Source organism: Volvox carteri, assembly GCF_000143455.1.
Source record: "Volvox carteri f. nagariensis unplaced genomic scaffold VOLCAscaffold_60, whole genome shotgun sequence".
In the NCBI taxonomy this organism is placed as follows: domain Eukaryota; kingdom Viridiplantae; phylum Chlorophyta; class Chlorophyceae; order Chlamydomonadales; family Volvocaceae; genus Volvox; species Volvox carteri.
The window spans coordinates 402,680-415,228 of NW_003307603.1; the positions used below are offsets into that span (position 1 = coordinate 402,680).

Consider the following 12,549-nt stretch of genomic DNA (forward strand, 5'->3'; position numbering starts at 1 on the left):
CTCCCCACCGCTCTCCTCTTACTCGTCATCATCCTCCTCTTCCAGCGCCGAGAGCAAGCGGCCACCCATTCGACTGATTCCCCCATCCACGCCACCTGTCGTCACCGCCCCGGCACTACGCAACTGGTCAAGGGGTCCCAGCAGCATCGCCGGCGGCGGCGACGGAACCTGTTCGTCACATAGTACAAGACCGTCGTCATCCGCGCTCATGTCGCCAGCACCTGTGGTGCTGGCGCAACTCTTAGGAGTCGCCACGCGTGCGGCCGCCTCAGGAGGCGTGCGGGCCGCTGCGGCTGTCGCGGTGGCGCCCTGCTGACCCTGCGTGCCAATCAGCCGTCTAGGGCTGCATGCAACGGCCTCTTGCGGCGGCGATGCCACCGGAGGCGCCTGCTGCAGCGGCACGTCGCCGGCAGCTGACGGTAGCTGGCTAACCCCCACGCGGCGCGCAGTCATTAAGCCAGCCGCACCACGGGCAGTGGGCATCGCCCGCGTGGAGCCCAGGTTACAAAGGCCGTCAATGCTGTCGTACAAACCATATAGCATATCCCTATTCGGGGGATTATAGCCTTCAGCTTGCAACTCGGGCACATTAGGCGCGCTCGCGGACACCGCCAGGGACGACATTTCAGTCAGTACCACCGCGCCCCGAGTATCTCCGCCATTTGCGTTTGGTCCATTCCATGGCCCCGAAACCGGCGCGTCCAAAGCACTTTGGCCATGCAGACCGACAGAGGCAGCATTGATGCCGCTCTTGGCTTGGTCGTGCTCCATCGTGGTGAACAGCTCCTCGGCCGAGACCGTGGCTCGCATGCAGCCAACGTCCGATGTGTCCACGCGCCGGCTCGTCATGCTGATGCGGCTGTGGCCGTCGCTGCTGCAACAGCTAGAGCTTAGGCTGTCCTCTCCGTCTGGTCCATTTGCGGCCGCGGCACCTTCCAAGGATGAGCAAGAGCCCGAGCCCGCTTGTGCGCCACCTTCAAGTAGCCCGGTGTCGGCCGCATGGGTGGAAAGTGCTTGAGGGGGAGCCTCGGCTCCGATTCCGCTGCCGTGGCGCAGCTGCTCCGGGAGGCAGTAATTGCGGCTGGCCGGTGATAGGGCGGTAGGTAGGATTGGGATCGCCGGGGGCCGGGATGGGCTGCTGATAGCATACGCAGCCGCGCCGAGACCAGCGCTGGACAACCTGCGCGGTGATACAAAGGATAACAAGAAAACAGACACTTCGCGGTAGGCGAGAGGCGGCTCTAAAAGTGTCTTCAGCTTCGGCTTTTTGCATGAGGCACAACCAATTCCCGAGGCTGACATCTTTCGAGCTCGTATCCTAATAAGCTGAAAATCTGCTTAACACGGTATAACCAATGATAAACCTTAGCTTCATCTCTTCGCTCACGCATAAGTTCTCGCGCATGTAAAGGCAGTCCATTTCCCACAACCATCGCTCACCGAGCGGGCTGGACCAGGCTTCTTCCGACGGTACTGCCATCAAACTTGGCTCGCTGCTGCTGTTGTCCCACCACCACGACGTTGCCTGCAGCACAGGCTTCACGGCTAAAGCAGTCAGGGCCGGACCCCGCGCACTGAACATGCGGCGCTGCCGGATTATGTGCCTGATGCATCTGCGCTTCCTTCTGCCCTCTCCACGGCGATTCCCTCAGCCTCTCAAGTGTAGATTGATGCTGCTGTTTCAGGCACGCCTGAACCCCTTCTACTTGCTCAAGCAATACAGCTGCCCCCGACCTTGACCCTAGCTGCCCGCCGCTTCTACGCTGTGGTGAGTGCCCAGCTGGCTGTCCTTGCAGATCTGCTTGCGTGCGCTGATTGCCAGATTCCAGCTGCCCGAAAGCTTGCCTCTGACCGTCTATCTTCTGGCCCTCACGGCCAATCAAGGCTGCGGCGCCGCCGCCGCCGCCACTGGGGCGCTCAGAGAAAAAGAGCATACGGTTTGCCCCACCGATGCCGAGGCCGATAGCACCACCATCACTACCCCCACGTTCTCCTCCAGGGGTGGCGCCGCTGCCGGCGCGCCAAGGCAATGACTCCACCAAGCTGACCCGGAGCAGCTCTAGCCGCTCCCGCTCTGCATCGAGCTGGCGCATGCGCCGCCGCAGGGAATCCAACGTCAACGTAGCTTCCATGCCGTACTCGAGCAGGGCTGGGCTGTGCCCTGGGGCCGCGCCGGCGGTGCCTGCACCTGCACTGCCATTGGCGGGCGCTGTCCCTTGGGGCGGTGTATGTGCTGCTTCTGCTGCAGCGCTGCCAGCGACAGTTGCACCGTCGTCCTTCAAATCTGAGAGGCCATTACGGAATGCAAACGTGAGGGACACACGATCAAAAGCGAAAATAGCCAATCATAAAGTACGGGACAAGCAACCAACGAAGCTTTGGCAAACTCGAAAATGCCTGACAGAATCGCCAAAGCGCGCCAACATAGAGCGGTAGTGATCTGAGCCGAAGGAAAACCTCCTGTACTTTCCGGCTGGGGAAACCATCCAAGTTTCAAAATTGCGGCATGCCTCACCACTGTAAGAAGACAACCCTGTCCAAGTAGTCTGTACGCCATAAGTAGTGCCCCAGGTGGGCATATATCCTATCGGGTGCAAACCTTACCCCCAGGAGTGCCACGCGGCGCCACCGCATCGGGACCCGCCCCAGCTGCATCCGTTTGCGCGGCGCTAGGGAACCCCACGCCGCCGGCGGCCGCCCCCGGCACCTGCGGCTGCTGCCCTCGCAGCGGTGTCGCTGTGGAGCTACCGCTGCCGCCACCGCCGACGGCCAGTTTTAGCTGGGGCGACATCCGCACCGCAGCGCTAATAAACCCGTCCTCGTCTGCAGCACCCATGTCCCTGCTCCCGACGCCATCGCAGCCGCCGCCACTGCCCCAGTGTCCCGCGGCGGCGGGCTTCGTCTCACCAGCTGTGCTGCCAACACTGCTGTTTCGGCGCGTAGGGACGGATGGTACAACGCCGCATGTCTGCAGCGTTCCTGCCACACAGGATACTCCGTTGCCTGGTGTAGGCAGCAAGGCGCCTTGCAGTAGTTCCTCGTCGGTAAGCTGGGGCTGGGGCCGGGACTGCCGCCGCTGCACCGCTGACCAAGCTAGGGTCGCCAATGCAGGTGAGGGACCGTCATCCTTGGTATTTCGCCGGCTCATTGCCAGACTCTCCTGCAGGCCAAGAACACCGGTGAGACCCATGCCACGTCAAAAAGCCACATCAAAAGACGAGACACTCCCTGAGCCACACCGTCCAACGCCGCCCGTGGAACATCGCCGGCACGGCATAACTGGTTCCGCAAACGGCTCTGCACTCCAACTCCCGCCTGTGTCATGCAGCATTGTTCAACCCACTCTACCATTGTCTCCAATCATCCTTCCCTCGCCAATGCCGCGTGTCCTCGCATTAGTAGTATGTTCCCATCAGACCATCACCCTCCCCATACGGCTCTGCATCAGCACTGACCCCATACCTTGAGAGCTGTGACGCTTAGATCGCCCGTCAAGTCCAGCAGCGACCTCCACAGCGGCGGCTCTTCCGCCACCGGAGGGCCCGGAGGCTGTGGCTGCTGTGGCTGCGTCTTGACGGTTCCAACAATCGACGACAGACTCACTTCCTCATTTGACCCGCGCGAGCCCGCGACGTCAGCTGCCGCGCCCGCCGTGTCCCCGCCCACCTGTTGCAGGGCAGGCGGTGGCGGCGGCGGTGCCGGTGCGGGTGCCGCCGCACCACCACCACCGAGGTGCTGCGGAGTGGGAGCGCCGCCCGCACTGCTCCCGCACTGCTCCGGCCGTGGGAATGCCAGACCCCTGACGCCCAACTGCGCCTGAATGACCTGCGCAGCAAAGCGACAGACTTCAACCTTACGGCGCTACGTTGCTTTCAGTGTCGTCCGTGCCATAGCTTTAACGGTGCAACGCAGGCTGTGGTTACGTCAGCGCATGTGCCGTGCGCGATACACGTAGATTACAGGTAAACTTCATATGTGGGTCCTTATCGCCCCAGTAGGGCGGTTAAGCGAGGCAGCTCAAGGTCTCAGCAATAAGGGGCCTAGACGCAAAACTGAGCCCAGATCCAAAGTCCAATAGTACGGACAGCAAAGCAGCAACGTTTCCCTTCGTACGTGGATAGTGACACGCGACACGCAAACTTGCCTGCAACACGGTGTCCATTCGGTCATTCTCCTCCTCCAGCTCCAAGATCCTTGCGTCTCGCAGCTCTAGGGCACCCTGGAGCGACAGAATCTGCGCCAATGCGAGCGGCGCACATGTACCCGTACGGGCGTGATTTGCCGGCAAGATGGGTGCATCAGGTTGGGATACACGCGAGGCAGTACGAATAATACACAGCTGAGCCGCGCCCACGCCTGTAATCCTGATTGCATGGGACTACAGCTGAACGTAGCTCTTCTGTGCAAGCGTTGGTGAGAGTGCAGAGGCTTCGGTGAATGAATTTCACGTCCACCATGCCCCCCGGCCCTCCGGCCCCCCGACATTCATGATCTTGGCGTGAATAAACCTAGAAACCAGAACCATCACGCAGGACGACCCAGAGGAAGTCCTCCCGTGCACGCCAACACAGGGACACGCCCCTAGTCCTAATTCAGGATATGCTAAACCATGTCAGGATCCCCGATTGCTTCCATGCACCCTGCTCCTCCTCATGGCCCACTTCATGGGCCCCACATCCTCCCTCCGGCCGGACCTGCTCGCGCATGGCTCGGTTGAGAGACCCATTGGCATCCCGCGCGATTTGCAGCTCATGCTGCAGAGTGCGCAGCTCCCTGGTAGGGAGGGAAAGAGGGAGGGCGGCAAGCTAGAGAGTGAGAACATGAGTACCTAACGGCTTGCAAGCATTGCCTCACCGAGGGCAGAGGGCTTCACCATAGGGACAGCGAGCACAAGAATCGAAAAAACACGTGCGCTCCTGAAGGACTGAGAAATGGCGTGGGATGTAAGTCACTGCCCCAATTCCCGGATCCTGTAGATACAGCGGATGTGCCAATTTGTGGCCCAGTTCCACAAACCCGCAATTCACTTACTCCGCATGTCCCGCCAACATGCCCTGGATCTGCTGCTGCTGTCGCCGCACTGTCGCCTCCGCCTGTTCCGCTGCAGACTCCGCCAGAGATGCCCTCGCCAGAGCCATCTGATGGCCGGTCGGCACCGCCACCGATTGTGAACGAACCAACGGGATAAGGAATCTCGTCAAGCGATTGAGTGAATACATCAAGCCTACCCGACAGGCATGCGGGTGTCATGCCATGCCAGACTGCAAGACAACAATTCTGCATCGCGCGATGGCTGACATGCAACTACCAGCCATGGGCCGTCGTCGCTGGAAGGAGACCGCCGTAAAGACGCGTTCTACACGCGCCCTGACTTGCCCCGTTCTCTCCAGCCCCAGAAAATCAGAGCCGTGAAGTGGGTCAGCCGCACCCTCCGGCACAATCCCCAATCTAATTAGACATAACTTTATGGATAGGCGACGCTGCAAGGTACAACCCGGAGCGCGCACCTTGGTCCGGACGCCATCGTCGGCCCTTTGGCTCTTCAGAGCTGCCACCTCACGCTCTGCTGACTGCCGCGCACTGACAGCCGCGTCCAGCTGCGCGCGGAGCTCGGCAATCTGGTCGTCACGAGTTAAGATTGAAGATGGCAAAATCAAGGCAAGTAAAGGAGGACAGGGCAGCCAGGAAGAATAAGGACCCCGTCTAGGTGCGAAGAGCCCAGACGGGAACGGGCCATGATTGCACCCAGGAAAGCGCACGTTTAAACTGTTTTGAAATGATGCAGAATATATCCTTAGTCAGCCACTCCCCACACCTACGATACGGGCCCAGAACGCACGGTGTGGTCTTTATAGGCCGCCGCCGTACCTGCGATGCTGCATCGTTCCGCACGCGCTTCAACTCCGTCTCCATCCTCGCCCTCTCCTTCTCCGCTTGCAACCGCTCAAGCTCCTCCTGGCGCAACTGTGGACCGCCAGCAAAAGATGAGGCATGTCAACCAGCCCAATCGGGGCTTTAACGAAGAGGACACAGGGATGAAATTATAATTTCCACGCTGTCGGGTATTGATGAATAAAGCACCTAGGCCGAAGTGGAAATGCCGAAAAGATAGGTAGCACAGCGCGCCAAACGAGTTTCCCCTCCGCATCTGTTGACAACCGTTGTCAACTTCAGGTGGTAACTAGGCCACGGCTACTCGCACCTTCGCCCCGATGTCCACCAGCTTATGTCCCAGTCCATCCTTAATGGACTTCATGGTGCGGCTATCGAACAGCTGCACGGTCACAACTCGCAGCGGAAGGACCTGGAGGTTCACCGAAGATAGAAAGTATGATGCAAACGATTATCGTACACTATCGACGAAATGCACAGGTCAATGGGCGACTGCGACTTAGGGTTTTTTTACAAGAACAGCGCATGTAGCATGTCCCGCAAACATAATAGCAAGCTAGAAAGGGATTCTGCAAGGGATCCATCGGCATCCTATGTCTCTATCATTATACCTGCTAGACGCCAGCCTGACAAAACCGGCACAAACCCAGGATCATACTCGAGATTTCCTGGCTCTGTTTAAACTATAGCCACTCGTTGCCTGAAACTTCTTGTATTCGGACAAGCATCCCAGACAACGAGAATCCCTGCAACGAGCTCGCCCAGTGGGCTGCGCTCTGCTTGCTTGTGTGTCCCTCGTCTGTTCACCCTTTTCAACTCCCTACGGCGTGTTTTCCTACGCTCCCTTCCTCGACCTAACGTACATGTGAGGGCCACCTGACGCTCGCCAGTCCCTGCGCCGTGATGTGCCATAGGCCGCTCTTGCCCGGGGTTCCGCTGGAAAGCGCCACGCCATGCGGTGCCCTGAGATCGGCCTCTAGGATGTGGCGCCGATTGCGTGGTCTACGAGTGGGATCAGGGGACGAGCAAGAAACATCGCGGTCGTGGACTGAACTCTACTAGTGGAATTTGATACAGGGAATATATCGGTGGTGGGGTCAGGAAAGCAAAAAGATGTACGGCGCATTGGCTGTGGGAACGTGTGCAACCAGTTGTGGCACAGGCAGAGCTGTCGTAGCGTGGGTTCCCTCGGCAACGCAGGCGCAGCAAAACCCTGCGACGCGATCACAAGGACCCATAGCTTTAGCAGAATGCAGCCCGAACACATTCAAGCCTGAATCAAGTTGTTTGTATGGCATAGCTGACCCGCCAGTTGGACCATAACATCTGACCCTGCCTTAACGTGACTCCCACATGAGCTGTGACATGCATGCCTCTCTCCAGTCCCTAGGTATGTCCAGCTCAAAGGGATAATACACGGAGGGTACTACAGCGAGGAAGCAGGCCGTCTGCAATAAATACTCCCACAGCTGACCCTGCTCCCTGGCAGCATGTGAAGCCCGTGCTTTGCGTCCAACTTACCCGAGCAACTCGAACACGACCTCCTGCTTACGGCGGCGCACCAGCCACACGCTGATGGCCTCCAAGGGAGCCGTGGGCACGGCGTCTGTTTAGAGAATTCCAAGGTGTGGAGGCAGGGCATGACCATACAAGTTATTTTTAAGCGTAAGGCGGGCAGTTGCCTGGGCGCAGCACGGTGTGGCTGCCAATTTTAGCAGCAAATTTGCATACACGTCTCCCTCTATCCAAGGTTGGGCCGGAAGGAGCATATTGTCCACACCCATCTGCACGTGTTCAGCAAGCCAAGCCGGAGTGCTCGACATGTAACGTTCAACGCCTCCGGGACACGCTGCACGGAAAGGTACTAACGCTCACACAAAAAAAACGCATATCTACGAATGAGCATAAGGAAGGCTCCCCCATATCTTACACATGGCCTATACAGCTCCAACCCACCGGGCTTCCCCTTCAAGAGTTGGAGTGGCTGCAAGGTCAACTGCCGAACCGTGGGCACCAGCGCTGTAAGCACGCTGGCCCCAGACCGGAGATAAACAAAGTCTCCTTCAGACAAGAGCTCCAGTTCAGCATAAGAAGACGTCCGCGTTGCATTGTGCTCCGCGATGCGAGGCGACAGCGAAACGCTGCGCTCAACGCCGGTGCGAGCAAGCCACTGCGTTGCGCTCCTTTCTAGATCTGCATCCCCAGAGACATCTGCAGGTGCCTCTCTGGGCTCGCTGGCTCCCTTTGGCTTAGGGGTAGAGTTGACTGCCAGTCTTACCACCCACGCGATACCTACGCCAACTGTCACTAGATGAAGTGGTAAAAGAGCTTGCATGTCGCCTTTATCACGGTGTTACGGCTTACGTTACGATGCCTTCTTGTCCTATTTCAAACTTTCGCCGAAAGACTACCCTTTCATTTCTCGCATGGCGTATCTTTAGTAACCATTGCAAGTTAATAATTTGTTGTTAAAACAATTCGGAGCTTTATACACTTTCAGAGCCAATATTGCAAAGGTGGTCATCGCGATGAAGGGTGTCAGGAATCGGCCGTCTGCATTGTGCCGGACAATCACGTCCGACAACACATACTCAGAATAGATTAATTGTTATAGTTTCTTTAATCCTAACTTCTTGTTGTTGAACTAGGGGTGCCTGAGCAACACCTCACGAGCCTTCCGCGCATCAGCGTAACCCGCAGCATGCTGGCGAACATTTGCAGACAACAATCGAGGTGGGTCCTAGGGAGTTGATGGCGCTCGATGAACACTTGGACCGATTGTTATACCCCAGGCCATCACCTAGCGGTGAACCCTCGGAGGATTCCACAGCCGCTGTTGCTGCAGCGTCGAGTCTAAGATCGCCATGCGTAAATTGCTGTGCTTACTCGCATCACCTAGAACTTTTGGGCTTGGGGCCAGAATCCTACCATCATCACAAGGCTGGCTTAACGTTGCAGTCTGCCCAATCTGAAAGCAGAACCGCTGCCTTGGGCAAAACCTCGTTCATTAAGTTCTGATTCATGCTCCATTTTGCATGTGTAGGCTCGCGGTCAAGCGCGCTCGTCAGGCGGCTATTCGCTTCTGCACTGCGAGTCCAGGCCGTGCGATGATTGCCCCGCAAGCTATTGCAGTTGGACAGAAACTTCCAGATGCGAAGTTCAAGTGGGTTGTGTACGGTTAGCGAGGCTTCTGTGTGTCTATTATGTGCGCCTCGGTCTCTCCTAGGAAGCCAATCCAATGCTGCCCCGCAAGCAGTATTGATATACCCCATACAGACCTCCTGCATATCTGATAGGCGTTAGTGCGTGTCATGCCCTGCACATCCGTTGTGCCTGCCTGTTTGGTCCATACACACAACACCCCCAGCACGCCATAGGACCAGCAGGTTGACTTAGGACAAGCCCGTCGCCTCCCGTCGCCTCCATGATTGCCGGACCCCTATGTATGCTACACGCGGAAGCCCCTCGGGGATCTGTGTGCGGCGTATGTTCTCACGGCCATAAAGCTTCGAGGTCCTGGCGAGAATTCACGAGTTTACAGCAGCATGATATGCACGGCGCCGGTTGGATTTATCCAGCTTCGGCAGCCTCATTGCCCCCCAATTAACCCCTTACCGTCATATCCACATACCGGAACTTCCTTTCCTTCATAAACATTTTTCATAACCGTTTATCCAAGTCGCCGTCAGCGAATTTGATATGGGTCAAAATTGCAAAATTCCTGGCCGCGCTGTGGCATCTACCATCTGTAACCCTCAGGTACTTTGATGGCGAGGGCCAGATGCGCGACGTTACAACGGAGGAGCTCTGTAAAGGCAAGAAGGTGGTGCTGTTCGCAGTGCCCGGCGCCTTCACGCCCACCTGCTCTCTGAAGCACGTGCCAGGCTTTGTCGACAAGGCAGACGAGCTGAAGAACAAGGTAGGTGCAGGGTACTGTGCGAAACATTCTCAAAAACGCACTCGTGCATGCGTGGCAGGAACGGATAATTGATTACGCGAAACTCCGTACCTCAACTCTTTGGGCGGGTGGAGCTGACGGAATGGGAGTGGGGATATCCTTAAGACCCAGATGCAAAAACACGGCGACGGCCTGGCAGGCACCGACTGCTTGGCTACATCAGCAAATAAACCCCGCACCGGGTACTTTGCTGAGACCTTGCACGCTACATGCTTAATGTTGGATTAAACAATCGGATACTATTAAAAAGCACTTGCGAGCAACGGCACCACAAGAAACGCAGCACCACGTATTTCCCTCGGCCTACCCTTCGCGCATGGGGCCCCGGCGTGGAAGAAGGAATGCCCCCCTGGTTTTGCCATCTCACACTCGCCCAACCGCACATGGTTATACAGCCGAGCCGGAAGACTGATGCGAAGATTGGCTCCGCGGCCTGCTTTCAACCTCCCCCGCACCCGGGCACATGCAAGGCATGAGTTGATGACGACCATGTGCGCCATTATCTCGCCCTTATTATGGTGCAGGGCGTTGATACGATTGCTTGCGTGTCCGTCAACGACGCGTTCGTTATGGCGGCGTGGGGCAAGGACCTCAAGGCGGGCGACAAGGTCCTGATGCTGGCGGATGGCAACGGCCAGTTCACCAAGGCACTTGGGGTGGAGCTGGACCTGATTGACAAGGGCCTGGGCACGCGGTCGCGCCGGTATTCCATGTTTGTGGATGACCAAGTCGTGAAGGTGGGTGGGTGCTTCCGTGCCTTCCCGAGTAACAACAACACCCCAAATAAGCAGCGTCTCCCAGTCAGAGCGCGAAGAGAAGCAAACAGCGTGCTTTCACAAAGGTTATGTGATGGCAATATTTTCTCGCTAAATGGGTACATGGGTGTATGCGCCCTCGCTACACTTTTCCCTCAGCCGCCCTAGTACCCCTAGGGCGTACTGTTGGAAGCACCATACCGTATGTCAATCCTCCACTTTTACTCCCCTCTATCTGCTTATCGCTGCCTACCTATCCCAGAGCATGCGTTTCTTTCATCTGTTCTGATGGGCATGTTGACTTCCACGTATATCTGTCGTCCTGTGTTGGACACAATTCTCTTCTTCGCTGGCAGATTCTTCATTTGGAGGAGGGAGGCGCCTTCACCGTTTCGTCCGCGGAGGACATGCTGGCAGCCCTTCCTTGAGCATGTGGGCGACAACTCAGCCCGGGAGCCGGACGCAAGCCAGGCGGAGATCATGTTGCCAGTGGCGATGGGGAGTGGGAGTGCTACAGCGCATGTGGGTGTGCGTGTGTTTGTACTAATGGTGTACACCGAGGCCCTGTGGGGCCTAGCGTTACGTGGAGCCCTCGGCCCCGGCTGAACCCTTGCATGCATCGAGCTGGAGCAGGATTTCGGTGTTGGCTGATGAGCTTTGTTGCGCTGATGGCCATGGCTGGTTGGCAAAAGGGGGTTTGGTTGTGTGTGCGAGCACTACTGTGTTCCTCTGCGGAGATGAGCTGGCAACGGGGCCAGCACAGCAACGAGGCCGTAGTACAGGACATGAGGAAATGTGGAGGTTGCGGTCGGAAAGAAGTGTGGGGGATTTGGCTGGGGGCTGAGGGTGTTATCGCTACCAGTTCAGTTGCATTGCCGGCACCGTCATCACCGCCGCTGCTGCTCCTGCCGCAGCTGCCACCGCCAGTGTGCTGTCACGGCGCTGCTTACCAAGGGCGTGTGTTTCACGTAGTCCTAAGGCTTTTTCTGACACTCCGGAACGACGAATGTAGGCTGTGGCTGCTGAATTTCAGCGAGCGCGCAGTCCCATGTACTGCATGTATTTGCCGTGTAGGGTTTCGTTTTTATTTGGTAGTTGCAGTTGTTACTCTCCCGCATCCGTTCATCTGACTGATCGGCCACTTCGGACCGCTTGTGTCGCACGTGTGTCCCGGGACCGCCCCAACTGCGCGCCTCAGCGTTTGGCGTTTGGGGCACGTGTTCAACACAGCCGCACCACAGTCCACCACGGCTGCGCGTCCTCGCGTGGCTTGGCTACTGATTTCTGTGCTCTTTGCTTGACATTGCCACGAAACGGCTGTTTGCCGCTGTACATTGGGTCTCCGCTTCTGTGTATGGTAAGAGACTGCAGCTGCCGCAAGCGTGACACCTAAAACACCGCGGGCTGGTGGTGGCTTGGAAGCTTAGTATGTGGCAGAAGAGGTTAGTTGCACGCACTGCACAAGGCTGTGTGCGCAGCCATCACTTTAGTGCGGTTGCTTGGTCAGCATGCGTCAGCCGCTCCATCAGGCTGTTCGGATTGGTAAGCCACAGAGAGCAGCAAAGCAAAGGGGCGACAGCTTCGGCTTACATATGCATGTATGCGGGAAGGTTGTTACTGAAGGTTGGAGCCGCCGTAAGGTCCATGTCTGCAGGTGTTTTGCCGCATCGAGAACTGTGTTGCAGGTGTTACTCATAAAAAGAATCTGTTGGAATCGTTTGGCACTTCGTAGGAGAGGAAACCAATGGCGACAAGGATGGCGCTGCATGTTGGGCCGATCGTGTGCGTTAGCGCGATGCGACGGGTGGTGCTCTGCGTGCCGATTGGACGCCGTACAGAAGTTCTGACGTAGCCTGCTAGCCCCATGCTGCGCATGCTGTGGAAGTTGTGAAGCCAGATGGAAAAAAACTGTTTGGGGATGCGAGTATGCCACGTCTGTTGACG

The 12,549-nt window shown here is 57.4% G+C and overlaps 2 protein-coding genes across 2 annotated transcripts; one reads left to right on the forward strand and one right to left on the reverse strand.

Annotated features, from left to right (window-relative positions):
* Positions 1 to 18: 18 nt before the first annotated feature.
* On the reverse strand, positions 19 to 8,227 carry VOLCADRAFT_119385 (uncharacterized protein; the record flags this gene model as incomplete). Its single annotated transcript, XM_002956382.1, has 12 exons — positions 19 to 1,180; positions 1,441 to 2,284; positions 2,605 to 3,160; positions 3,463 to 3,825; positions 4,695 to 4,773; positions 5,032 to 5,138; positions 5,508 to 5,597; positions 5,869 to 5,964; positions 6,203 to 6,304; positions 6,756 to 6,894; positions 7,414 to 7,498; positions 7,849 to 8,227. The coding sequence occupies 12 exons, from the start codon at positions 8,225 to 8,227 to the stop codon at positions 19 to 21; spliced, it is 4,002 nt and encodes a 1,333-aa protein (XP_002956428.1).
* A 366-nt stretch (positions 8,228 to 8,593) lies between these two features.
* prx5 (peroxiredoxin, type II) lies at positions 8,594 to 11,723 on the forward strand (the record flags this gene model as incomplete). The annotated part of the gene is made up of 5 exons (XM_002956321.1): positions 8,594 to 8,625; positions 8,936 to 9,055; positions 9,652 to 9,811; positions 10,375 to 10,587; positions 10,962 to 11,723. 5 exons carry the CDS (start codon positions 8,594 to 8,596, stop codon positions 11,031 to 11,033), a joined length of 597 nt encoding a protein of 198 aa, XP_002956367.1. The 3' UTR covers positions 11,034 to 11,723.
* Between the last annotated feature and the right edge of the window lie 826 nt (positions 11,724 to 12,549).